This window comes from Oncorhynchus keta, chromosome 35, assembly GCF_023373465.1.
Source record: "Oncorhynchus keta strain PuntledgeMale-10-30-2019 chromosome 35, Oket_V2, whole genome shotgun sequence".
Lineage (NCBI taxonomy): Eukaryota > Metazoa > Chordata > Actinopteri > Salmoniformes > Salmonidae > Oncorhynchus > Oncorhynchus keta.
Window position 1 is genome coordinate 69,408,500 of NC_068455.1, and position 26,953 is coordinate 69,435,452.

The 26,953-nt window shown below is 42.6% G+C and overlaps 1 protein-coding gene and 1 long non-coding RNA gene across 2 annotated transcripts in view; one reads left to right on the plus strand and one right to left on the minus strand.

Annotated features, from left to right (window-relative positions):
- The window catches only part of LOC127916146 (uncharacterized), a 41,586-nt gene extending 29,312 nt beyond the window's left edge, over positions 1–12,274 (minus strand). The window contains exons 1-2 of the long non-coding RNA XR_008093618.1: positions 12,087–12,274; positions 11,408–11,539 (exon numbers count right to left, since the gene is read on the minus strand). This is a non-coding gene — a long non-coding RNA (uncharacterized LOC127916146). The remainder of the gene's footprint in view (positions 1–11,407; positions 11,540–12,086) is intronic.
- A 126-nt stretch (positions 12,275–12,400) lies between these two features.
- On the plus strand, positions 12,401–25,068 carry LOC118368924 (E3 ubiquitin-protein ligase TRIM7-like). Its single transcript, XM_035753415.1, has 8 exons — positions 12,401–12,531; positions 20,198–20,788; positions 21,124–21,219; positions 21,607–21,840; positions 22,193–22,355; positions 22,438–22,464; positions 23,201–23,574; positions 24,723–25,068. Exons 2-8 carry the CDS (start codon positions 20,207–20,209, stop codon positions 24,933–24,935), a joined length of 1,689 nt encoding a protein of 562 aa, XP_035609308.1. The 5' UTR covers positions 12,401–12,531; positions 20,198–20,206; the 3' UTR covers positions 24,936–25,068.
- The last annotated feature ends 1,885 nt before the right edge of the window (positions 25,069–26,953 follow it).

The window sequence follows — 26,953 nt, forward strand, 5'->3', positions numbered from 1 at the left end:
GTGTATAACAAATAATTGTATTAATTCCTTGGGAAAGTAAAGCTAACATAGTGCGTAAGTGTCACTATGGGCGTTGTATGAGGGAAAATCCCCGAGAAATAAGAAAGTACTATAGAGTTTATAACTAAATAGGAAATCTAAATACAATCTCAAGGTAAAAGAGCAATGGCGGGTTAGAGTCTACTCTTTGAGGGAAAATCCCTGAGAAATAAGAAAGTACTATAGAGTTTATAACTAAATAGGAAATCTAAATTAAATCTTGAGGTAAAGAGCAATGGCGGGTTAGAGTCTACTCTTTGAGAAAAAAATCCCTGAGGAAACTAGAAAATATTAGAGAGTTTACAACTAAATAGGAAATTTATACAAACCTCAAGGTGAAGATATGTTAACAAGAGTGAATTATTTTCAGCGCCGTTAAGGCAGGCAGACCTCGTAGTAATACGAAATTGGGTTCTAATTAAAGGTCATTCCAGAAAAAGAAGGGGGGCCAGAGGATGTAAGTGTGTATTGTGGCAAAGTGGCCTTCTATGCACAGCCCTGGTACCCCATGGCAATGGCCCTGCTAAAAGACGGGACTCCAACAAATCTAGGAGACACTAGTGTAATGTTGAGAGCCATGCAGGAAGATTTATGTTAAATATTTAGGGTATATTTTAAGCCAACAGGGCAGAAAAAAAGATGAAGGTAGAAAAAGAGTGATTTTATAAGCATTCAATTTAATTATGAAAATAAATATGTTGCAGTTCTTAGGGATAATAAAGTACTGTAGGTAATGGATAACATACTACGCAACATATATACAATTATTGATGAGACCGAGTTAAGATTAACCCAGGTTATTGTTAGATAAAATACAGTGGACTCCCGAAAGAGAGATTTCATTAGTACAGAAAACATATGCTATGTTTAGCAGCATTTTGGCCTTATCTAATTATTTGAAGGTTTGTCTTCAAATAGTAGAAAGATGACAAGAATATATGGCATCTGTTGTGACCCAGGGTCATTGAGAGTATCGGGTTAATTAAGTTGAACTATATAATTATCTACATAGAAATGTTGAGTTCTATAAAATGCATTAGTGTAAACAGGGAGACAGTGAGACAGTCAGTCAATATTTGGAGACAGAAACCATATCTGGTACTGTCAGTATTAGCTGCGGCAACAGGAAGCAGATGCGGAAGCGAAAAAGGCCGATTTTAAACCACAGCCATTAAAAGCAGCAGTTAAGAGGAAGTTAAACATAGACATAACTACATTGAAAGAGCTGAGACAGATAGTGACCCATGTGCAAATGTATTAGATCAGTTAGACACTGACACAGGATTAGGGGAATGGGACTTTACATGGAAGTAAATATTGCAAAGAGTGGACGCCTCAGGGTAAAATTTCAGGATGGACTTTAAAAAAAGGATATGAAAATAATAAACCACATATGCTACAAGGAGAAGAAAATCTCCTCCGCTTATCGGACGGAAAAAAATGATAAGTAAGGGGAGTCATAAAAAATTAACAATTTTTTGTTCCAGACCAAATAGAGAGAGTCAGAACACACAGAGGCAGTAATAGCAGCCCTAGACAGACTCAACAGAGCAGGCATGAAACTGAACTTGACAAAGAGCCAAATAGGTCGAGAGGAAGTGAACTTTCTCGATTTCACTATAGGCACTGGAATCACCGCAAGCCAACATTTTTTTGAAAAAGTAGCAGAGCTCAGCAAGCCACAAACAGTGAATGAGATGCAGAAATGCCTAGGTAAACGAGTGTATATTAGAAACCACATACCGGGCTATAGCAGAGTAGCTAAGCATTGTTATAGAGGCATAACTAGAGAAGATCACCAAAGAGACATGTCACACAAAGAATATGGTAGACAAACCATAACATGGGACAAGAAAAGGGAAGAATCTGAATTTGAAATTAATGGCCATAGAAGCCCAAGAAAATGAGCCCAGAGACCCCAACGTACCCCTCTGGCTGTGTCTGAAACTTGAAGGGTCAGAGGTGGTGAGGGATGGGCCCTTTCAGCTGTTTGTTCCAGCAAACAGCTGAAAGGGCCCACAATGAAGTACTCCAGTACAGGGGCTAAAATGGCCCTGCTAGAGCTATACTGGAACAAAATAGTGTCCCTTGCCCAAGGACAGGCCATAATCATAAAAGGCACAGAACTAAACGAACTATGGGCCACTAACCATACAAAAAAATGGTAGGTATTAAAACCACCACTTGGGATAAGTGGAGGAACGTACATGCCACCAAAGGAGTTATGTTCATCAGTGACCAAGGATGGGACACTGACGAGCCAGGACCAGGACCTACAACAGTCAAGGGGAAACCAAAGGAGGATAAACCTAGGGACATAGTAGTGCTCACGGATGGAAGTGAGAAAACAGGAAGTAACCAGGTGGGGTTTTATTGTAAAAAAACAAAGCCACTGGCGAAACACTCATAAAAAGGAAACAAGAAATAGCAGGCACTGCCCAGAAAGCAGAAGTCATGGCCATAATGGAAGCACTGCTACACTGTTCTACACCCAATCTAAAGAGAATAGAACTGGTTACAGACAGTTACTACAGTGCCCAGGCCATGACTTCTGACAAAAGATATGGCAGAACAATGTTTGCAGAAGTGCTAAAAACAAAACAATTCAGCACGAAGGAGAGTGGAGAAAGATCCATGAGTTAATGGATAGAATGGATATTGTTGTCAGTCACCAAAAAGCCCACACAGTAGATGGGGGTGGAAAGGAAGCTGACTTCAATCAACAAGGCAACAGGGAAGTAGATGAACTAGTCCAGATGGGCAGAATAATTCTCTACAAAACTGAAGCAGACTAACTCAAGGCGTTACACATAGATTGGGGACATCTAGGTCCCAAAATCTTTCTGAAGCGTCTTAGACAGGACCAGATTGAATTTGACCCAGTAGAGGCCAAACTGGTGTGCCAGCAGTGCATTACCTGTCAAGAGCAAAAGCCTAATAATCTAGGAAGAGTGTCTGATCAACACATCAAAACATGCACGCCCTGGAGTCAAATAGCATTAGAGAATATGGGTCCCATGAAAAGTGCTACGGTACTGGGACATAGGTATGCTATAGTAGTGGTGTGCATGGCAACAGGCTACACAATGGTACACACAGCGAAAACATGCAATGCTCTGCCTGTGTTGACAATGCTTAACCTTTTGACTTTGACCCTAGGACGGTTTCAATCGATCAGGACTGACGAAGGACGTCAGTATAAAAACAAAAAAAGGTAGAGGAATGGTGCACCCAGAGGGGAGTAAAGCACACTTTCTCACCTCCCTACACACCTCAAGCAAATGGGTGTGCAGAGAGGACCATTGGCAAACTCAAAACAACTTTGGGGTTGTGGAGAGCGGACAAAGATTGGGGACCAAAGCTAGTACAAGCATGCATAGAGTTAAGTAGCACCCCAACTAGTTCAGGGCCTAGTCCAAGAGAGTTAATGGGATTACCAGGACAAAATAGTACGGTGGATGTTCCTAATCCCCAGTCTACCCCTCTACCTTGTGTTTTAAAGGTAGGAGACTGGATCAGGATTAGACAAAATCCAGCGGCAGACAAAAGTAGTGCCCAAGAAATACGGTAAAAAACGTATTATTGAGGAAATAATAAGCACTAATACTGTAAGGACAGCTTGTGGAAGAACAGTTGACATAGCACAACTTAGGAAAGTAGGTCCTCCATAATCGTACCAGACTGGAAATACCTCCTAGAGTGCAGAGCAGGTCTCCAAGTCAGGAGGAGTCCAAACACCATTTTAGGGCCTCAAAGGAGGGAGCACAGGAAGAGTAGTCCGGGAACGAAGCGTTCCGACAGGTCTACCTGGCTCAAGCAGACTGAAGTGTGTCCTTTATGACGTATGCAATGAGCCCACTGGTGATATGCAATACGAAGGGCCTGCTGAGCATCAGGCAACTAGACGTGTGCTCTGATGGAGCCTCAGGAGAGTATAGGTGCAGGTATGGAAGAGTTCAGATGTGTGGCAGGTGCAACTGCAACACCATGACCAACTGTGCACTAGACATAAGGACCATTAATGGTTCCTGGGACCTCAGAGGGTGTCAGTGTGCCTGGGATAGATATGGAAACATCTCAGACAAAGATTGCCTGGAATGTCAAACTAACCAGAAGTGCCCTCTTAACCCCAGTTAGAATAGAAGCACCACTCTGGCCAATTCCCACTGGAACTGCAGGCCCAGACCCAGCTCTAACAGGTCAAAGGTTCCAATTTAACTCCAGCTATGAGTATCTGAGAGATAGGGACCTTGGAGAGGGACCTAGTGATGGATATGGGATAGACAGAGTCAACACACAGGCCTGGATGGAAACAGGACAAGGTGAATGGATCCTAGTAGACCCTAGTGTAGCCTGTGATGGAGTGCTTCTGGAGTCCACTGGTTGGGACCAGGTGGACAAATATCCCCTAGACAACAACCAACAAACATCCTGGATGGATGAGAAGGTGTTGGTGGGAAGGCATGGAGAAAGTCGGGATACCGAACCTTGACCCTTAACCCCCGGAGGGTGGCTGGGGACATAGGAAATGGTACGCTGACCGGGCAGTGGGACGAGGCTCTGGTAGTTAAAGGCCTGGAAGCCCATTGGTCTCAGGAAGACCTCACCATGCTAAACCATAGCCCCTGGTTCATGTACGGAGTGCTAGATCACTACTGAGTTGCAAAATCTTCCCACCAAAATGGGAAAGACTCAGCTGTGACCAGTGGAACCTAAACAATTATGTGGCCGTAAAGGACCACTGGTTCCCTAGCGCAGATGATAAAATAGCCATTAGAAAGGCTAGGGGGGAGCCAATGTCCAAAGTAATTGGGTGTACTGAGACAGGGGAAAGTAAAACTCTGGCTGACTTCAGTAGGAAGCACAGAAGAGGAACCCAAAGAGGCCTTAGGAGGCAAAATGGGTTCAGGCTTAGGGAGCCAGGGAATAATAGACATTCCTACGGGCACACTTGTATTACCTCCGTGCCGCCCAGACCCCAGCAAAAAGGGCCTCTCAGACCCCAGCAAAGAGGGCCTGTAAGGTATGGTCCGGACACAAAGTTAGAGCTAAGATATAGGGAGAACCTTGCAGTCTTAGGCCATAGACTGGCCGACTTGACCCTGGCCTCAGAAAGAGCTGTAGGAGCTCTGACCCAGAATGACCCCCAGGGTAACGATGGGCCTCAAAGTCGCAGGGACAAAAAGAGAACCAGGAAGGGGCAAGGTAGACAATAGGAGAATAACCTTTCTTTCTCCAGGGCCCCATGGAAGAGTCCGGGAAGAAGATTGGGAAGAAGAAGATAATAGGCCAATAGGGCACAGAGTAATGACCCGATGGCAAGAATTAGAAAGTAAGGGTATGCCAGAGTTTCCAGATACTAGGAATTATCGTGTAGGGTGGATAGCACCGGTAATAATAATTCCTCACCCAGACGCTTTTAAAACCGGTGGCTCATGTGATAGAAATACTGAAGGGGTACTCAGCAGGAGATTAATGTTAAGAGGACGGATGTTAGACAGCGTATGTATTTTGTGTCTAGCCCAGAGAGATAAGTGGCCTAAACTTAAACTGGTAGTGAACGGGGGAAAAATGTGGGCTCATGTAGAAGAGCCTGAGGAGTTGAACCTTATGATGGTGTACAAAGGACAGGAAGTAGATTGGGATAGACGTACTGGCCCTGTTGAATTACATGGAATGGCTTACGAGACCTATTCAACAGGTTGGACGAGAAGAACAACTGAGACTGGTTCCAAGATGCTCAGGCTGTAATCTAGGGACTAGAGGGGAGTATACATGTCCAACCCATTTGGGAGGATATGTAACAACGAGACCATTGTGTAAAAAGTGCTTATGTTTTCAAGTATGCTATAGGGAGAAGAAACAGTTGTACAGGGAAAATGAGTCAGAACCCTGGCCCATGGAAGGACGTTTCTCAGACTTATTTACATGGGGCAGAATAATTAGCAGGTGCAAACATAATGATGAGTATTATTTAAGGTTAAGAATAGCAAAGAAAGGAACCAAAGGACAGCCCGAGGTTTGGGGAGGGGTGTGTAGGTCAGATGGTAAATGTCTGGCCATAGCAAAGGAACTAGGTGACACTGGGCTAGGGGGAGTAAGGAGAAAAAGGAAAGGGTTAGATCCTGGAGAGGGTGTAGTGGAACACAAAAAGGATCTCCCCTCTGACCCGCCTTTCATCCCGACTCAACAAATACCCATGAAAGAACTGACAGTACCGGATGAGCTACCCGCCTGGACTATGTCACCCCCTGAAGAACCCAGCTTCCTTCCCAACAGCAGAACCTGACTGGTATCAACTGGCTCCGCCCACGGTAGAAGGAGAATCTGCTGGCTGGGAAAATCTACTAGAATCATTATTGCTTGAATAGGCTGGACTCTATAAGAGGAAGGTAGCGCTTTAAGCTATGTAGGAAGTACATCCTTATATGGGTATGAACAGATGTATGTACTAGCCAACCACACAGGAAATAATATTGGGAGGAAGTAGTAAGTAATAACAGGATGAATTATTCTGTGGAGGACACCTAGGGGATTTTGGACGGTGAAAAAAGGTATATATAGAGAAACTGCCAATACTTCGGCGCTGACTTCTTGAATTCTGAATTCATAGAGAACCATTTGAACCAGGTATTGGTGCCTGTCTCATCTCTAGATTCTAACTCTATTGAATTTGGACTAGATTCTTGTGCTGAGACTCCTCGTGTTCCCATCTATTCCAACCCATTACTACTGGCAGTGTGTGGTTCTTGAGGCTTTGTCCACTATATGACAGTCCCTGCGTTGTGATCGCCTGACCAAGGTCTAATCACCGGCATTACTGGAAATAGTTTGGCATCCCGAGACAGGACTTAAACACTGAACCCAGGGGGTTTTCATTGGAGGATAGTGAAACATCAGTAGACGATCAGTTGACCAAGAATGACTCTAGTTTCCTCATTCAATATAACTTGAATCCAATTTAGTTAAAATAACGACTCCAATTCAACCTCTCGGCAGTTAGAGGGGAGTCGCTACACTAAACTACATTTCTCAAATTCTGACCGATTGAAACTCTGCTCCTGATCTCGTGGGTCTCCTCGTCATCTCTCAAAGGTAATTAAATAACTATTATAAGCATTTAATATAGAGATAAGTGTTATCATTGTACCAGGCATTTTATAGAGCGTTAAGGCATTTGCATGTTTTTGATTAACGCTGTGTGTGACCGAGTAACAAATTGTGTATTTTGAAGTGTGTTTGATTGTAAAAAGACAAGTGTGTTTTGAAAAATAAACTGTAGTCTTATTTTGTCTCGAGTAAAAGGTTCTCTCAAAGACAGTTAACGGCACGGGAGATAACAACTCTGACACTCCCCGCTACCGGGACACTGGAAACGGGGATCAATGCTCTGTGACAGAATGAGTTACCATTAAAAGACAAGGAGGAAGGTGTGTCCAGTAGTGATTCATTCATTTGTCTTATCGATCTATCTAAGTTTTATTTTCCAAGCGATACATAGCCGACGGGCAGAGTAGTGAGACTAAGTTGACTAAAGGTCTTCACACTTCACACCAATTAGTGGTGAAACAAAGAGTCTAGAGGATAAAGGTGGGGTTCACACATCCCAGCTAGAGCTAGACCGTTGAGAGTGACAAGGCAAAAGACCTCTCTAAGCGGACAACGCTTCGATATAGAAAGAGAGGCAGGGCTATGCGAGCGGCCCTGGTTATACCGAGATAACCTGAAGTATCTATAGTGCCCTGTCCAATCCAGGGAACGGGACGCTAACCACCTCTAGCACCCCGCTGCCGGCCAAGGGGCGGGGCTGAAGGTTTCGTATCGCTACAACTGCTTTAGCACACTCTGCCAACCCGGATGTTCTAGCTGTGTCTGAATCCTGGCTTAGGAAGACCACCAAAAATTCAGAAATTTTAATTCCAAACTACAACATTTTCAGACAAGATAGAACTGCCAAAGGGGGCGGTGTTGCAATCTACTGCAAAGATGCAGAGTTCTGTCCTACTACCCAGGTCTGTACCCAAACTATTTGAACTTCTACTTTTAAAAATCCACCTCTCTAAAAACAAGTCTCTCACCGTTGCCGCCTGCTATAGACCACCTTCTGCCCCCAGCTGTGCTCTGGACACCATATGTGAACTGATTGCCCCCCATCTATCTTCAGAGCTCGGCTGCTAGGCGACCTAATCTGGAACATGCTTAACACCCCAGCCATCCTACAATCTAAACTTGATGCCCTCAATCTCACACAAATTATCAATGAACCTACCAGGTACCTCCCCAAAGCCTTAAACACAGGCACCCTCATAGATATCATCCTAACCAACTTCCCCTCTAAATATACCTCTGCTGTCTTCAACCAAGATCTCAGCGATCACTGCCTCATTGCCTGCATCCGTAATGGGTCAGCGGTCAAACGACCCCCACTCATCACTGTAAAACGCTCCCTGAAACACTTCAGCGAGCAGGCCTTTCTAATCGACCAAGCCGGGGTATCCTGGAAGGATATTGATCTCATCCCGTCAGTAGAGGATGCCTGGATATTTTTTTTAAATGCCTTCCTAACCATCTTAAATAACCATGCCCCATTCAAGAAATTTAGAACCAGGAACAGATATAGCCCTTGGTTCTCCCCAGACCTGACTGCCCTTAACCAACACAAAAACATCCTATTGCGTTCTGCATTAGCATCGAACAGCCCCCATGATATGCAGCTGTTCAGGGAAGCTAGAAACCATTATACACAGGCAGTTAGAAAAGCCAAGGCTCGCTTTTTCAAGCTGAAATTTGCTTCCTGCAACACTAACTCAAAAAAGTTCTGGGACACTGTAAAGTCCATGGAGAATAAGAACACTCCCTCCCAGCTGCCCACTGCACTGAAGATAGGAAACACTGTCACCACTGATAAATCCACCATAATTGAGAATTTCAATAAGCATTTTTCTACAGCTGGCCATGCTTTCCACCTGGCTACTCCTACCCGGGTCAAAAGCACTGCACCCCCAACAGCAACTCGCCCAAGCCTTCCCCATTTCTCCTTCTCCCGAATCCATTCAGCTGATGTTCTGAAAGAGCTGCAAAATCTGGACCCCTACAAATCAGCCGGGCTAGACAATCTGGACCCTTTCTTTCTAAAATGATCTGCCGAAATTGTTGCCACCCCTATTACTAGCCTGTTCAACCTCTCTTTCGTGTCGTCTGAGATTCCCAAAGATTGGAAAGCAGCTCTTCAAAGGGGGGACACTCTTGACCCAAACTGCTACAGACCTATATCTATCCTACCATGCCTTTCTAAGGTCTTCGAAAACCAAGTCAACAAACAGATTACCGACCATTTCGAATCTCACCATACCTTCTCTGCTATGCAATCTGGTTTCAGAGCTGGTCATGGGTGCACCTCAGCCACGCTCAAGGTCCTAAACGATATCTTAACCGCCATCGATAAGAAACATTACTGTGCAGCCGTATTCATTGATCTGGCCAAGGCTTTCGACTCTGTCAATCACCACATCCTCATCGGCAGACTCGACAGCCTTGGTTTCTCAAATGATTGCCTCGCCTGGTTCACCAACTACTTCTCTGATAGAGTTCAGTGCGTCAAATCGGAGGGTCTGCTGTCCGGACCTGTGGCAGTCTCTATGGGGGTGCCACAGGGTTCAATTCTTTGACCGACTCTCTTCTCTGTATTCATCAATGAGGTCGCTCTTTCTGCTGGTGAGTCTCTGATCCACCTCTACGCAGACGGCACCATTCTGTATACTTCCGGCCCTTCTTTGGACACTGTGTTAACAACCCTCCAGGAAAGCTTCAATGCCATATAACTCTCCTTCCGTGGCCTCCAATTGCTCTTAAATACAATTAAAACTAAATGCATGCTCTTCAACCGATCGCTACCTGCACCTACCTGCCTGTCCAACATCACTACTCTGGATGGCTCTGACTTAGAATACGTGGACAACTACAAATACTTAGGTGTCTGGTTAGACTATAAACTCTCCTTCCAGACCCATATCAAACATCTCCAATCCAAAGTTAAATCTAGAATTGGCTTCCTATTTCGCAACAAAGCATCCTTCACTCGTGCTGCCAAACATACCCTTGTAAAACTGACCATCCTACCAATCCTCGACTTTGGCGATGTCATTTACAAAATAGCCTCCAATACCCTACTCAACAAATTGGATGCAGTCTATCACAGTGCAATCCGTTTTGTCACCAAAGCCCCATATACTACCCACCATTGCGACCTGTACGCTCTCGTTGGCTGGCCCTCGCTTCATACTCGTCGCCAAACCCACTGGCTCCATGTCATCTACAAGACCCTGCTAGGTAAAGTCCCCCCTTATCTCAGCTCGCTGGTCACCATAGCATCTCCCACCTGTAGCACACGCTCCAGCAGGTATATCTCTCTAGTCACCCCCAAAACCAATTCTTTCTTTGGCCGCCTCTCCTTCCAGTTCTCTGCTGCCAATGACTGGAACGAACTACAAAAATCTCTGAAACTGGAAACACTTGTCTCCCTCACTAGCTTTAAGCACCAACTGTCAGAGCAGCTCACAGATTACTGCACATAGCCCATCTATAATTTAGCCCAAACAACTACCTCTTTCCCTACTGTATTTAATTAATGTATTTATTTTGCTCCTTTGCACCCCATTATTTTTATTTCTACTTTGCACATTCTTCCATTGCAAAACTACCATTCCAGTGTTTTACTTGCTATATTGTATTTACTTTGCCACCATGGCCTTTTTTGCCTTTACCTCCCTTCTCACCTCATTTGCTCACATTGTATATAGACTTGTTTATACTGTATTATTGACTGTATATTTGTTTTACTCCATGTGTAACTCTGTGTCGTTGTATCTGTCGAACTGCTTTGCTTTATCTTGGCCAGGTCGCAATTGTAAATGAGAACTTGTTCTCAACTTGCCTACCTGGTTAAGTAAAGGTGAGAAAAAATCAAAAAAAAAAACAGAGACCTGAGACCACAGGTACACACTGGTCTGCTAGGTGGTTCTCAACCCTCTCCTCAGGAACCCCCAGATGTTCAATGTTTATGATCTACTCCAAAGATAGGAAACCTAAATGATTTAGTCATCAAATCATCAAGCTGTTTATTAGATGAATCAGGTGTGCTAGTTCAGGGTTACAACAACATTTTAAATGACTCTCCGAGGAGAGCTTTGAGAACCACTAATGAACTGATGAATTGATTTAACCCTGAAAGTGGCAACATACAGTATTTTTAGCATAAAAGTACCAACTGGTGTAATTTTTTAATGTAATTACCCATTGGTAATGATTGCAAAAAGACAATGTTTTTCAAGCATTGAAGTGTTGAGTGGTTCAGGACTGTTTGACTCACATTTTGGTGTACAGTACAAAGCACTCTGAACGTCTTAGGGTCCCGTGCCTTATAGTTTCAGCAAGCCCCGTCTGTCTGCTCTCCGCTCCCACTCTCTAAGCAGAGCTGACTTGAAGTGTCAGGATTCATATCCTACATTTGCATAGGGAGTGACAAGTCACATTTTATGGCCTATCCAAAAAAAACAATAGATTTGCTCTTCCTCTGAGCGACTGTAAGATGGCATGAAAAGTAACAGTCCAGCAAATCCAACAGTTGTGGTTTGATCTCGCTGTTTTATCCTTGATAAGGTTTAAAGGGGCAGTTAGTGGTTGAAACAGTAACACGACATACTCCCCACCACTATTTCGGTAAAAAGCTGAGGGATTGTGCTGGAGAAATGTAATCACTCTCAAACTGATAGACAGAGTTATGGATGAAAGGACTGACTATCCATGATATCAAAATTGTATGGTTTTAACCATGTTTTAAGGGTATACAGTGTTTGTTTACAATGTACGTTGTTGACAAACATTGGACCAAAACAAGCTTGTATTTTGGATTCTGATCAGGTAGGTGGGTTCTGTTGAACTAAGTTCATGAGTCATAAGTTAAGTCCAAAAAAGGATATAGCAACTGCATTTTGCTCTTTTAATGTATGTGATGTTGTCTCCTTTTCGTTTAAAATTAGAGTCCTTACCTGTGGTTGTATGCCTCTTCAGTGTGGTTGTATGCCTCTTCAGTGTGGTTGTATGCCTCTTCAGTGTGGTTGTATGCCTCTTCAGTGTGGTTGTATGCCTCTTCAGTGTGGTTGTATGCCTCTTCAGTGTGGTTGTATGCCTCTTCAGTGTGGTGTTGCCTCTGAACACGAGGTGCGTTCAGTTCGCTTAAACATTTGCTACGTTGAGGAACTATTTGTACTGAATAACACACCCCCCTGTACGGTGAGACCAATGGTTGTTGAGCACATAACCATACTAAAAACTTCCAGTGATGTGTTTTTTTCATGAAAGAGGGAGGAGTTTACCAGTCTTCAAAATGCCACCTGAACTCAATCAAGGAAATTCCTCAGATTGTGTTTTCCCCCCAGAAGTGGAAGGTAATTGTTTCCTTGTGAGCTGTGTTCTACGTACATAGATAGACAGGTGAGTTACAATTGAATACTTTTGTCAAATGTGATCTATGCCGCACCATCCCCACATGGCATTCACAAGACCCTTAATTTCCTCTCAACTGAGTCAAACACAAAAGGAACTCTTGACAACTTTTAAGCACTTGCGTCCATGTACAGCCTATACTTTGTTAGATTACAACATAAGGATTACAACATACATACAACATAAGGACTTCACAAAAAAAAATGGTAACATTGTAACCATTTATTGCAACAATCGTTTGTCCACCTGTGTTTGTGGTCACAGTTTAGCGCTGTTCTAGAGGGTGCGAGCGCACGTCACTATCTATGTCGGTGACTGGTAAAATCAGAGATTGTCATATTTTGACAAAATGGTCGAGTGAATGCAAATGCATGTTCTCAAATATGGAAGGCAGGAGAACGTGCGAAAAGGTGGGGCCATTCTTGCCAATGGGGCAGAAGCATGTGACCAATGGGTCTTAGAGGACTCATCTTTGTATCTGTGCCATTAAAGGGTTTGTGACAATGGGCAGTGCTAATGACGCTGTCTCCACTTTAAAATTGTCAATTTCTTTCTTAATTGGTTGATTTGTTCCCAACTTGTATGAATCCCCCATCCGGTGCTAATTTAAAATGGTGGAAGCCCTTTTTGCTCCTGAGTGGCACAGTGGTCTAAGGCAGTGCTAGTAGGTGTCACGGCAGATCTGGGTTTGATCCTGGGCTGTATCACATCTGGCTAAGATCTTTAGTCCCATAGGGCAGTGCACAATAGGCCCAGAGTCGTCCGGGTTAGGGGAGGATTTGACACTGGAGGCGACTTTACAAGTAGGCCGTCACTGTCAATAAGAATTTGTTCTTAAGTGACTTTTATATGGGTTACATATTATTGCCATTTAAAAAAAAATACGTCCATGAGTCTCTATGACAGCGGAAACTCCGATTTTTAAATCCACAAGCATCCACTTATCAGTGCATATGTAACAACCCGAGCCATTGTGAAACTTTGATTCTGTCAAACAAGTCTTGCGTAGCAAATTAGCAAAAAAATGTTTTGTTTTTCCAAATTCGACACACTTATTGACCTCCATACAAAAAGGATTTACTTATTGGGCTTATTTTCGTGGACAGATTTTCCTCTCGCTTTGCCACTTCCTCTGGTAAAATGCATTGGTTTATTCAGTTTCAGATTATTGTTATTTGTTCATGCTTAAGTTATTTATGTGGTTTTACATGTTTAACGGTGTCTATTTTAATTTTGTCATGCGAGTCTCGACTGGTCTCTGTCTAGCCTAAAACCTAGGCATACCTGTTGATGAGAATGGTTTAGCCTGTTTTGGGAGTGTAAATTCAGGCTATACTATCAACTTCTATTTATGACAACCTGTACTTGGAAGCTCTTGTTATGAGCGTTTGTCAAATGTGAACTATGCTGCACCATCCCCAAGAGGAATTCATAAGGCCTTTTAGTCTAACGCTGTGTTTGTAACGATATGGGTGGGAATATACCATTTTGTGAAGTCTCAACTACTAGTTGGCTGCATTCACGTTCTTTGAACTTGTTGAGAAACAGACTGGCTGGCTAATGGCCACCAAGCTACGTAAACCATAAGCTAAAAGTACAACTATCCTGTAGAGGTCGACCGATTATTCAGAATGGCTGATTAATTTGGGCCGATTTCAATTTTTCATAACAACTGGAAATCTGTATTTTTGGACACCGATTTGGCTGTTTTTCTTAAACCGTTTTATTGAATCTTTATTTAACTAGACAAGTCAGTTAACACATTCTTATTTTCAATAATGGCCTAGGAAAGGTGGGTTAACTGCCTCGTTCAGGGGCAGAATGACAGATTTTTACCATGTCAGCTCGTGGGATTCAATCTTGCAACCTTATAGTCAACTAGTCCAACGTGCTAACCACCTGCCTCTCATTGCACTCCATGAGGAGACTGCCTGTTAAGCGAATGCAGTAAGCCAAGGCAAGTTGCTAGCTAGCATTAAACTTATCTTAGAAGAAAACAATCAATGAATCATAATCACTAGTTAACTCCACATGGTTGATATTACTAGTTTATCTAGCGTGTCCTGCTTTGCATATAATCGATGCGGTCATGTATTGTTGCTCCAATGTGTACGTAACCATAAACATCATTGCCTTTCTTAAAATCAATACACAGAAGTAATATTTTTAAACATACATATTTAGCTAAAAGAAATCCAGGTTAGCAGGCAATATTAACCAGGTGAAATTGTGTCACTTCTCTCATTGCACGTGGAGTCGGTGTATTTGCAACAGTTTGAGCCGCCTAATTTGCCAGAATTTTACGTAATTATGACTTAACATTGAAGGTTGTGCAATGTAACAGGAATATTTAGACTTATGGATGCCACCCTTTAAATAAAATAGGGAACAGTTACGTATTTCACTGAAAGAATAAATGTCTTGTTTTCAAGATGATAGTTTCCGGATTCTACCATATTAATGACTTAAGGCTCGTATTTCTGTGTGTTAATATGATTTGATAGAACAGTCCAGGCTCGCAAGCATTCATTCAAGCAGCACTTTTGTGCGTTTGCCAGCAGCTGTTTATGACTTCAAGCCTATCAACTCCAGAGATTAGGCTTGTGTAACCGATGTGAAATGGTTGGTTAGTTAGCGGGGTGCGCGCTAATAGCGTTTCAAACGTCACTCGCTCTGAGACTTGGAGTGGTTGTTCCCCTTCCTCTGCAAGGGCCGCAGCTCTTGTGGAGCGATGGTTATCGCTGCTTCGAAGGAGGCTATTGTATTTGTGTTCCTGGTTTGAGCCCAGGTAGGAGCAGCAAGGAGAGGGACGGAAGCTATACTGTTACACTGGCAATACTAAAGTGACAATAAGAACATCCAATAGTCAAATCTTAATGAAATACAAATGGTATAGAGAGAAATAGTCCTATAATAACTACAACCTAAAACTTCTTACCTGGGAATATTGAAGACTCATGTTAAAAGGAACCACCAGCTTTCATATGTTCTCATGTTCTGAGAAAGGAACTTAAATGTTAGCTTTCTTACATGGCAAATATTGCACTTATTTTCTTCTCCAACACTGTTTTTGCATTATTTAAACCAAATTGAGCATGTTTCATTATTTATTTGATGCTAAATTGATTTTATTGATGTATTATATTAAGATTAAATGTGTTCATTCAGTATTGTTGTAATTGTCATTATTACAAATACATTTTAAAACACTGGCCGATTAATCGGTACCGGCTTTTTTGCTGGTCCTCCAATAATCGGTATCGGCGTTGAAAAATCATAATCAGTCGACCTCTACTATCATGCTTGTAAACAAGTTGGCATATAAAAAATATTAATATATTGCTTTTTAACACGTTGCATTTACCTACTGAGAATGCAGCTAGTTTCCCACTAGTAATATCCAGTTGGAGGGCCGTTCAAGTGTATTTACATTTTGTAAACGTGTGTTGTGAACTCCCACTTGGTTATGAAAGCAGAATTATTCCCTTGCCACTGTCAGACATATAAATTTAACTCTTGACAGTCTGAAGTTTGTAGCACTTTTTTTATTTTTTTTATTTCACCTTTATTTAACCAGGTAGGCAAGTTGAGAACACGTTCTCATTTACAATTGCGACCTGGCCAAGATAAAGCAAAGCATTTCGACACATGGAGTAAAACAAACATACAGTAGAAAAATAAGTCTACATATGAGGTGAGATAAGGGAAGTAAAGGCAAAAAAGGCAATGGTGGCAAAGTAAATACAATATAGCAAGTAAAACACTGGAATGGTAGATTTGCAGTGGAAAAATGTGCAATAATGAGGTGCAAAATAAATAGTCGGGGAGGAGGTAGTTGTTTGGGCTGAATTATAGATGGGCAATGTACAGGTTCAGTAATCTGTGAGCTGCTCTGACAGCTAGTGCTTAAAGCTAGTGAGGGAGATTTTTGTAGTTCGTTCCAAACATTGGCAGCAGAGAACAGGAAGGAGATGCGGCCAAAGGAGGAATGGATTTTGGGGGTGACCAGAGATACCTGTTGGAGCCTGTGCGGCTATGGTGACCAGCGAGCTGAGATAAGGGGGGACTTTACCTAGCAGGGTCTTGTAGATGACATGGAGACAGTGGGTTTGGCGACGAGTATGAAGCGAGGGCCAGCCAACGAGAGCATACAGGTCGCAGTGGTGGGTAGTATATGGGGCTTTGGTGACAAAACGGATGGCACTGTGATGGACTGCATCCAATTTACTGAGTAGGGTATTGGAGGCTATTTTCTAAATGACATCGCCGAGGATCGGCAGGATGGTCAGCCTGAGTGAAGGATGCTTTGTTGCGAAATAGGATGCCAATTGTAGATTTGACTTTGATTGGAGATATGCTATGCACGCATAGCCTATAGTTTGTGTCTGAGGTAGATTACAACATAAGGACTGCACAATCAAAACATTTAGAAAAACAGTCTTTACTCCAATTGGATTAGTGGAAAATATATTAACAAATGTGTGTGCGTGTAACATATATGCCGTGAGTCAGGAAGCAGGTGCAGAATGTGAGTTTAATAATGCAACAATACAAAATAACAAACGTAAAGCATACTGAACGTGAGATGAAACCACAATGACCCCCCTTTTATTTATCCCTCAGTTGTTATTAGTCATTAGGTGGTAATAAGAGAGAGAATGATGATTAGGTGTGTGTAATATAAATGCCAGGTCCGGTGATTAGTAGACTGGTGACGTCGAGCACCAGAGGGAGGGAGCGTGTGGATTAGAAATTATGCAGACAATTCCATTGATGGAGGCCAAAACATATCTGCAATATTAAAGCTGATCTAGCCCCTATAAAAAAAACTAATATTGCAACAATTGTTTATCAATCGTTTACAAAGTTACATTTCATTTCCGACCTGTGTGTGTACACACACACACATATATACACACACATACACACACGCATATATATGCACACACATATACATATATATGCACACATATACATACATATACATACATATACACACACACGTATACATATACACACACGTATACATACACACACACACACACACACACACACACACACACACACACACACACACACACATATATACACACACATACACACACGCATATATATGCACACACATATACATATATATGCACACATATACATACATATACATACATACACACACACATATATACATATACACACACATATACATATATACATATACATACACACACACATATATACACAAGATGACTGTTGGGGGCGCTGTGTTTAAGCCACTACACTATTGGTATTCACCCACCACTATAAATACACTTTGGAAGGTATAGAAAAGCATTTGTTAATGTCTACATTCATTTTTGCCTCATTAATTCTTAGACACTGCAATAAATACTTTAAAAATTAACAAATGGGTAAAATTGGACACTAATGTTACTGTCCCCATGATGATAAAAACATTTAATTTTGTCCTTCACCTTTCATTGAAATGCGTTAGAATTTTAATTCATTCCTATGGAGAACTGCTCCTATCAGGGAGTGCCAATATGGCTGAACTGTGGCTTCAACCTCAATAGCCAATACATGGCATCAGCAAGCCAGCATGTACATACATTATTGTTGCCAACCTGTGTTTGTGTTCCCGTCTCATGTTTTGAGGGCGCAAGCATCACCTGTCTGGGTAAAATGCATTGGTTTATGCAGTTACTGAAAAATTGTTAAATTCTATGTATTCACTCATGCTTAAATCAGTGACTGCCGCAATCATTATTAATGTGGTCTTCAATGTGTAACGAACAGTGCTTGACTTGAACTGATATAGGTGCCTTACTCATTTTGGGTGCTGGTACTGTTTATATTTAGGTGCAGGAGTTCCACTATCTACAAAAGTGTAACCTATAAGAGCAACACATGTCCAAGCAAAACAATTGAGGTGCTGGTACTCAGTTCTGGTGAGCTCCTGCCCATGCCGAGCATTGGTAACAGTGCCTTGTCTTTTGTATCGCCCATAGGCCTGGGTTTTTGGGAGTATCTGTTCAAGCTCAGGCTACACATGCAGACTTCCATTCACGTGTGTTGAAGCTCTTGTTATATGCTCAGCTGAGTGAGTTAGGTCTGATTTTTAGGTTATCCAAATCTTTTTGTGTCCAAGGTGGACTACTTCTACTGTTTTGTATTTTTCGACATTGTCATTTTGCATTCATATATTTGTTACATTCTCTCTTGCACTGTTATCACTGGGCTTGCACTGTTATCACTGGGCTTGCACTGTTATCACTGGGCTTGCACTGTTATCACTGGGCTTGCACTGTTATCACTGGGCTTGCACTGTTATCACTGGGCTTGCACTGTTATCACTGGGCTTGCACTGTTATCACTGGGCTTGCACTGTTATCACTGGGCTTGCACTGTTATCACTGGGCTTGCACTGTTATCACTGGGCTTGCACTGTTATCACTGGGCTTGCACTGTAAATAAAACTTGTATTTTTCACCATATTTGTTCTGTTAGTTCAAGCCCTCCTAACTAGATCCTATTCACTTAAACTGCCCAGTGTTTACAGATTTCAATTAAATATGACCTGTACCTACTTATTGAAATAGTTCTCCTTCCAATAATATATTTTTAAAGGTTGGTATGGTTAAAAAGCAGATTCTTTGTTTGAATAGTTTTATATTTAACCTTTTAACTAGGCAAGTCAGTTAAGAACAAATTCTTATTTACAATAAGGCCAAACCCGGACGACACTGGGCCAATTGTGCACCGGCCTATGGGACTCCCAATTACAGCCGGATGCAATGCAGGCTGGATTCGAACCAGGGACTGCAGTGATGCCTCTTGCACTGAGATGCAGTGCCTTAGACCACTGCGCCACTCAGGAGCAATATTGGAGGCTGTGGAGGGAAGGATGGCTCCTAACAATGGTTAGAATGGCATTTGATACCACTCCAGTCAAGCTATCAACATGAGCCCGTCCTCTCCAATTAAGATGCCACCTGTGGTGTGTGCGTACCCCTAACAATAGAATGGTGTGGGCATATATCGTCATAAAAAATATTAATGCAAGTAGACTGCCGATTGACCAGCTCATCCTCCTCTGTGCTGCTGATTGGCCAATTCATTCTCCTTAGGGAGATGACATCATGTTCTGAGGAAATGGCGAAACCAATTTACTGTCTTTGAGATACAAGTTTGAGGTGTTCTTTTTATTTCAATTTATGCTTTGTCAATGCAAGTTTACATTTATTTGCATATGAGAACAGACTATAAACTTTAGAAAGTGCACTTTTCTCTGGGCAGTTACTTTAAGTCACTCAACTTTTGCTACCTCACCATGATTTTGGGACAAATGTGAATGCAAGCAATAGGCTGAACAACGTACCAGTTTTTGGTTGTCTCCAACCTTATCATTTTCAGTACTCACATTAATTTTTGTCAATGCAATATTCACAGGCTGTTTGTGTTTAGACAGGCAGCCCAAATCTGATATGTTTTCATGAATTGATATTTAGACCGATTTGTATTAGCTGTGAAAAAGATCTGATGTGATTGTTCAAAAGATCCAATTAGGGGAGGGGGTGTTTATCGGAATTGGACTGCCTCAGACTAATTCATCTAATTCAACTTAAATTTATTTCAATGTTTTCTAACCGGTTGTCCCCAGCTTGAAGAGATGGCGTCTTACAGCGCCATGTCAGAGGACCAGTTCCTGTGCTCCATCTGTCTTGGTGTTTTCACCAACCCGGCCACAATCCCGTGTGGACACACCTTTTGCAAGTCTTGTCTCGAGGGTGACTGGAACAGCAGTGGAGACTATGCAGTCTGTGCTGTGTGCAATATGAGGTTCACACCTACCCCCACCATCCTGGTCAACATAGTCCTGAGAGACCTTGTGGAAAGTTTCAAGGGGGCGAGTAGATGTGGCGGCTCGGCCGTAGACATTCCCACTGTGGCTCCGGGAGAGGTCTCCTGTGACGCGTGCTTAGGATACGGGATGACCAAGGCTGTCAAGACCTGCCTGGTGTGTGTGTCGTCGTACTGCCTGGAGCATGAAGTGGTTCACAATGCCCGGTTCTCCAGGCATCAGCTGGTCAGGCCCCTGGCTAACCTGGAGAAGAGGATGTGTTCGAACCATGAGAGGCTCCTGGAGCGTTACTGCCGCACTGACAAGACCATGCTGTGTGTGGGGTGTGATACTCACCCGGAGCCAGCCCACCAGGTTGTGTCGATGCAGGTAGAGTTCTTGGCTCAAAAGGTAAGAATGAGTTTTAGAGCCATGGTTCCTCAATCCAAGGTCTGATTCACTAGGCAACAAACGGAAGCAAACTGACTGAAACCGAGAGGGACTAGCTGAACTTGTCAAATAAATGCTTGTTTCTGATGTGAAATGATTTCCTTCGATCCTGGTCCTTATTTGTATTCATTAAGGCACACTATATCAAAACATTTTGGAACAGAACATTGTTCAAGTAGGTCCTCACGTTTTTATTATTTAGTTTGGTGCCTAATGAATATGCCCATGGGGACCGTGTGTGTTTTGTTGTTGTTCTATCCCAGCACTAATGCTAACACGTATGGTCTTCACTTCAGGCTCAGCTGACTAAAGCCCAAGCAAAGGCAAAGGAGAAGCTGAAGGCCACTCGGAAAGAAGCAGAGCAATTCAACTCTTCATTCCATCACTGCAAGGTGAGGTTTTTATTTTATTTATTTGAATTGTCTATAGTCACGGCCGTTGTAATTGTGCAGTCTTTTGTCATAGCATTCAATTGTAAAACATTCCAAGAAACCTCACATGGGGTTACAAAGACTGGGACAGTTTTCCCTATGCACTTGGGTTAGTCGCTGCTTCGGGGCATTTGCTTACATTGTTGTGCCTACTGAGAATATATTTTGCCTTAGGATGTGTTCAGGATGGTGTAATGCTTTGGAACATTCAGATAAATGTGTTGTGTAGAACATGCTGATTGAGATTAAATGATTGTCCATCTAATCTATTTCTATCTGGAACTTTCAGAAGTTATCACATCAATGAAAACACCTCCTAGATCTGTTTTGTGTACTTGCCCCTTGCAGGATGTAGCGACGAGCCAGATCCGGTTTGTGAATGGGTTCCGACTAGACCTGGTCAGCAAGGTGGGGCAGATTTGTGAACGCTACAACATTGAGGCCCGTAGGAGGGTGGATGAGATGAAGAGCACAGCCTCCCGTCGGAGACGTGTGCTTGAAGATAACATAACAGCTCTGACGAGCAGAGATGCCGAGCTGGAGCGGCTGATTGGCTCCTCAGACTCCTTTGCGTTTCTTAATGTGAGTCCTTGCAGCCGACTTGAGTCCAGAGTGACTTTTCTGCAAATCCCCTTGCATCCATAAGTGTCACAATTGACTAATTATGCATCATGGTTTTGATGCTCTTGTACATGGCCATTGGCTGCACTCTGAATTGCTTCCACTTCTCCCAAAGTGTTTTTTTGAATTACACTCCAAGTCAGATGTAGCTATGGTGGAAACTTCCTACAGCCAATGCTTACAAAAATCGAACGCTTTTAAATCCAAGAAGGGTACAAGTGTGGAGAATCTAAAAAACGGCATTGTTGCAGGTCAACTGGCTTGTATGTTCAACCCCATTCATTCCATATCTATTTGTTCCTTCTCCTTTTAGATTCTTCCCTCTCTCCCTTCTGCTCTTCCAGATGGGGTCGGAGAACAATGTAGCATCAACATCCCCCCGGACCTACTGGGAAACCTTCTGTATACCTTTATGAAAGACATGAACAAACTAGCCAAGATGGGCAACTTGTCTACAAATGGCTATGCTGCCCCAGGTCTTTTTTTTCTCTGTCTGATGTACAACATTTTGCGGTTATGTTTTCTTTTTTTTGTAACCTTTCTGTGTTTATCCCACAGAGATTGCCGTGGTTAAAAAGTTCACAGGTGAGCGAAGGTGTACTCCTGAGTCTGCGTTCCATGTTTTATATTTCGTATCCACCCAGCAGATTGAATGATTCTGGAAGGTGGATTGCTAACCTCATCACAGGAGACCGGTGAGGGAGGACTGCTCATAATAGAATGGAGTAAATGGAATGGTATCAACCAGATGGAGACAGCGTGTTTTATACCATTCCGTTCCACCGATTTACTATGAGCCTGTCCTCCCCAAATGAAGGTGCTGCCTGTAAACCTCATGTATTCTAAACTTTGACCTTAACCCTTACTGAACTTGTTTATGTACCAGGGACAAATATACACTTGTCTATAATGGCAAAGGTACATAAAATGTAGGAATTAATCTATGAAGTCATTGTTTTAGCACTACCCACAGAGTTTAACGATGGTGTTTGACATGATTCAATATAACAGTAAATTGACACAATCTACTTTCTTCGTTAATAATTTGTTTTATTTGGAGCTGGAATTGGGTCATGCTGTGCTAATGATTTATATATTTTTTAATAACAGAGCAGTGTACACTATGGCAAAACTAAGGAATTTGTGTCTGCTATTCGATTGAAATGAATCTAACCACTGATCATAAAGTTGTCCTCGAGCCATACCCCCTCCCAAAATGAACCCTTACGTAACCTTTGGATCTGCTGGCCAAATACCTATAATAGGGAACAATTGATTGTTGCGTTCCTCTAGCCCAACCTTTCTCTTCTCCTCCTCTCAGTTGAGGTGACTCCTGACCCCAGCACAGCCCACCCGTCGCTCCTGTTCAAACGGGCATCACGTGAGATCCGAGTGGACCAGAGCACGAGGGGAAACGTCTGGCCCATGTCTGCTCAGCGCTTCACCCAGGTGCTGTGCGTCCTCTCCCCCCAGGGGTTTAGCAGCCACCGAGCATACTGGGAGGTGGAGGTGGAGAACTGGACTTTGATGGGATCTGGTGTGTGGTGTGTGGGTGTGGCAACTAAATCCTCCATGACATCACGAGGGGTGGATCTCACCCCTGAGAAGGGGTTCTGGGTCCTGGTACACCGCGGGGGAAAGCTTTGGCCCTCCACCAACACAACCCCTGTGGCTGTCGGAACACAAAGGAGAATGGTATGTTAATGACATAGTTGGACAGAGGGCACTTGGCCCAAAGTGTTCTCGAGTCTAATACACCTCTATGATTATATAAATAAATACAACTATACTTTAAATGTTCCTCACCAGGAGAGGGCACAATCACACTGGAATATTTGAACTGGGGAAAAGGTTCTCATTTTGATTCATGCATGTCTTTTGGAGCTAGCCTTTAAAGTGTCATGATGAATATTTGAAGATACAAGTTGAATATTTATAATGTTTGATCACTCAATATGTGGCATAGATATGAGTCAAACATTTTATTCTAGTCTCAAAAAAAAGTAAATAGAATAAGTTTGGTCATAAAGTCCAAAACTGAGATTTGCTAAATGGAAAAAATGTATATCACAGAATGGAGGGGTACTGTGAAAGTCCATGGGTTTATTTCAATCCTGCCCACAGCTGGCATCACTCAAGTTGACTGCAGCAGAACACGACCCGATCGTAATGCCCTTGGTCAATTTTGTTTGACAGTGGATATCCCTATGGGGCGAGTTGGAGACCATCCGTAAGTTACACTATGTACATGGAACAATATTTTAAAAGGTCAATAGCTATTTTTATTTTATTGACCTCAAACCAACTATACATTGTAGAAATGTGTATATACATATTGAAACCATTTAATGAGACAACGAAAAGTTGTGTAACATGAAGATATTGTTCCACTTACATTGTGTAAGTTATTGATGGTCGCTAACTAGCCCCATAGATTGGCTATCAAACCAATTTTACAACTGTAGCATACCAGCTGTCGGAAAGCTTAATGGCAAAGTTGGCTGGCTAGCTAGTCTAGTTCCAGACATGACCTGGTTAGACGCTCTCAAATTTTCTAGAAGGGTGATTTGACTGTGGGTTTTGGCAGGGAAGTACAAACGCTTCCCTCGTTTGAACACACACAAACGTGGGCGCACTCGAGATGCCCACATCAAAACATGCCTCCTAAATCCTGCTCTGTCGCATTTCATAATGAGAGGAGTTGAAATGTTGGCTAAATCCAGAATCATATCTACACCTTTTTAAATTCAAGTCAAATGTATTTATTCCGGAGGGGCAGTTTTATTCAAATACAATTTGTTTACTTTAAGTAACTATTAATAAACTTATTTTATACTTTACAGGCACATGTGGGTGTGTACTTTGATGGGCGGGAGCGGCGCGTGTCTTTCTACGATGTGAATCTCGGTCATCACCTCTACACATACCACCACGTGCCAACCAATAAAAGACTCTTTCCTGTCTTCAGCCCTGATTTCTTCAGTCCTGGAGACAACCCCGCCAACCACGTCATGATTGTTAGACCCTTCGCTGCTACAAAACACCAATGTGGATGATGCTCAGAGCCAGTCCAAGCCTTTTGGGGGAGAATTCTGGTCAAGATCACTTTACTTTTTTTTGTTTTTCTTGTCAATTATTTTTATCCAATTAATGTTTTTAAATATGTCTTAATAAAAGTAAAACACTTAACTCAATCTCCTTATTGTTGCATGTAGAAAACTGATCTCTCCCTTCCCGTCTAACAGGATCGTATAATGCCATTGCCACTAGCTGAATTTGAAAATATTTTTTTTTTTACCTTTGCTTCCTCTGTCCTTGTTTTCTCAATGAATCTTATTGAAGGAGGTCTGAAAGAGTCATCTTCCCCTCTAATGGATTTCAGGAGACCCAGGGGAAGATCTCAATTGCATACTCCTCGTGTCCTCTCTAGTCTCATTCTCAAAACCCACTGAATGAGTAAGCCAGGGGTCCCTCTGAACTCTTCCTCCAATCGGTTTTGAGGAGGAGGCTACGCGAGGTGTATGAAATTGTGCTCTTTTCCAGGATGGGGGATGCAAGGGTTGAATGCTAGTAATGTTTTCAGACAGCCAAGGTTTAGGCTGATGTAGTGCTAGACTTGGGCAGGAGCTCACAGTAACTGGGTACTTGCAAAGGTGACGGTCACAGTAAATCAAATCAAATGTATTTATATAGCCCTTATACATCAGCTGATATCTGAAAGTGCTGTACAGAAACCCAGCCTAAAACCCCAAACGGCAAGCAATGCAGGTGTAGAAGCACGGTGGCTAGGAAAAACTCCCTAGAAAGGCCAAAACCTGGGAAGAAACCTAGATGAACCAGGCTGTGGTGGCCAGTCCTCTTCTGGCTGTGCCGGGTGGAGATTATAACAGAACATGGCCAAGATGTTCAAATGTTCATAAATGACCAGCATGGTCGTATAATAAGGCAGAACAGTTGAAACTGGAGCAGCAGCACGGCCAGGTGGACTGGGGACAGCAAGGAGTCATGTCAGGTCGTCCTAATAAAGTAGACTGTCTATTCCCAAACCACTCCAAATTGATTGGGGTGATCTGTTCAGAATGCTGCAGATGGTAAGAGGGCAATGTTTTTTTTTTCTTTTTTATCTGGGCTGCATTCCACTTCTACACATTTCACAAAGTGTTCTTGACCATTCATGTATTTGAAAGCATTGGATTGGTGTAAGCTTCCACCACTGTTAAATCTGTAACTGGGAGTGTACACTTCAGGAGGAAGGAGATATTGTTGGCACTCAATCATGACTGGGAGTATGCGAGTGTAAGCGACAGAGTTGGGAATCGGGATGCTGCCTAGGTAATTTCTAAATCACCTCAACTTTCCTCCATTTTACACTCAATGTTGAATTTAAATATACAGTGTATATGACTGGACAAATCATTGACCAATACAATTCTTACAGAAGTTAAGGCCATGAGTAGTGACTGGATTAGTGAACAATTCCAGACTGAGCAATTGAACTGTCTTTCAAGCAGACTGTTTTCTAGAGGAAGCTATATCTGATAATAGAATAGTGTGTTGGTCAATGTCATGTGAATCTTGAACCAAAACCCGTATCTCTTGTGACTTCAACTATTTCCAATCTGTGTTTAGCTCTAACTGATGGCAATGGAGTGAAACAACAGACTCGTGCTTAGGCTACTTCAGTGTGCATTGTCACAGGTATATCTTGACTTAATCTGGTTAGTTTTTGTAATGTTTTCATGGAAAGGAACAAAATTACAATCCATTATAGCCTAGGCCTAATTGTGACAATTCTGGCTTCTGGAGTGATTGTGATGTCGTGGTATTGGGGTTGAGTAGGGCGTGCGTAAAGGTGGCGACTAGAGAAGCACTAATTTCCTACCATGTCCTGTGTTCGTAAAGCATTTGACTAGGATTGCTGATCAAGGATCAGTTTTGCATTTTGACCGTAATATGATTATATGGACTTGGATAAGGGGCCTGATCCTAGATCTGCACTCCTAGCGAATACAGGCTCAGGTGAAGTTTGGACACACCCACAGTGCTCACTGCTCAGATCAAAGTGAGAGAGGGA

What these genes read in the sequence shown, in the direction of transcription:
- LOC118368924 (XM_035753415.1), top strand. Translation starts at nt 20,207, where the DNA reads ATGGCGTCTTACAGCGCCATGTCAGAGGACCAGTTCCTGTGCTCCATC. An exon ending in TAGAGTTCTTGGCTCAAAAG is followed by an intron (nt 20,789 to 21,123) that starts GTAAGAATGAGT and finishes TCTTCACTTCAG; the next exon opens with GCTCAGCTGACTAAAGCCCA. An exon ending in TCGGAACACAAAGGAGAATG is followed by an intron (nt 23,575 to 24,722) that starts GTATGTTAATGA and finishes TATACTTTACAG; the next exon opens with GCACATGTGGGTGTGTACTT.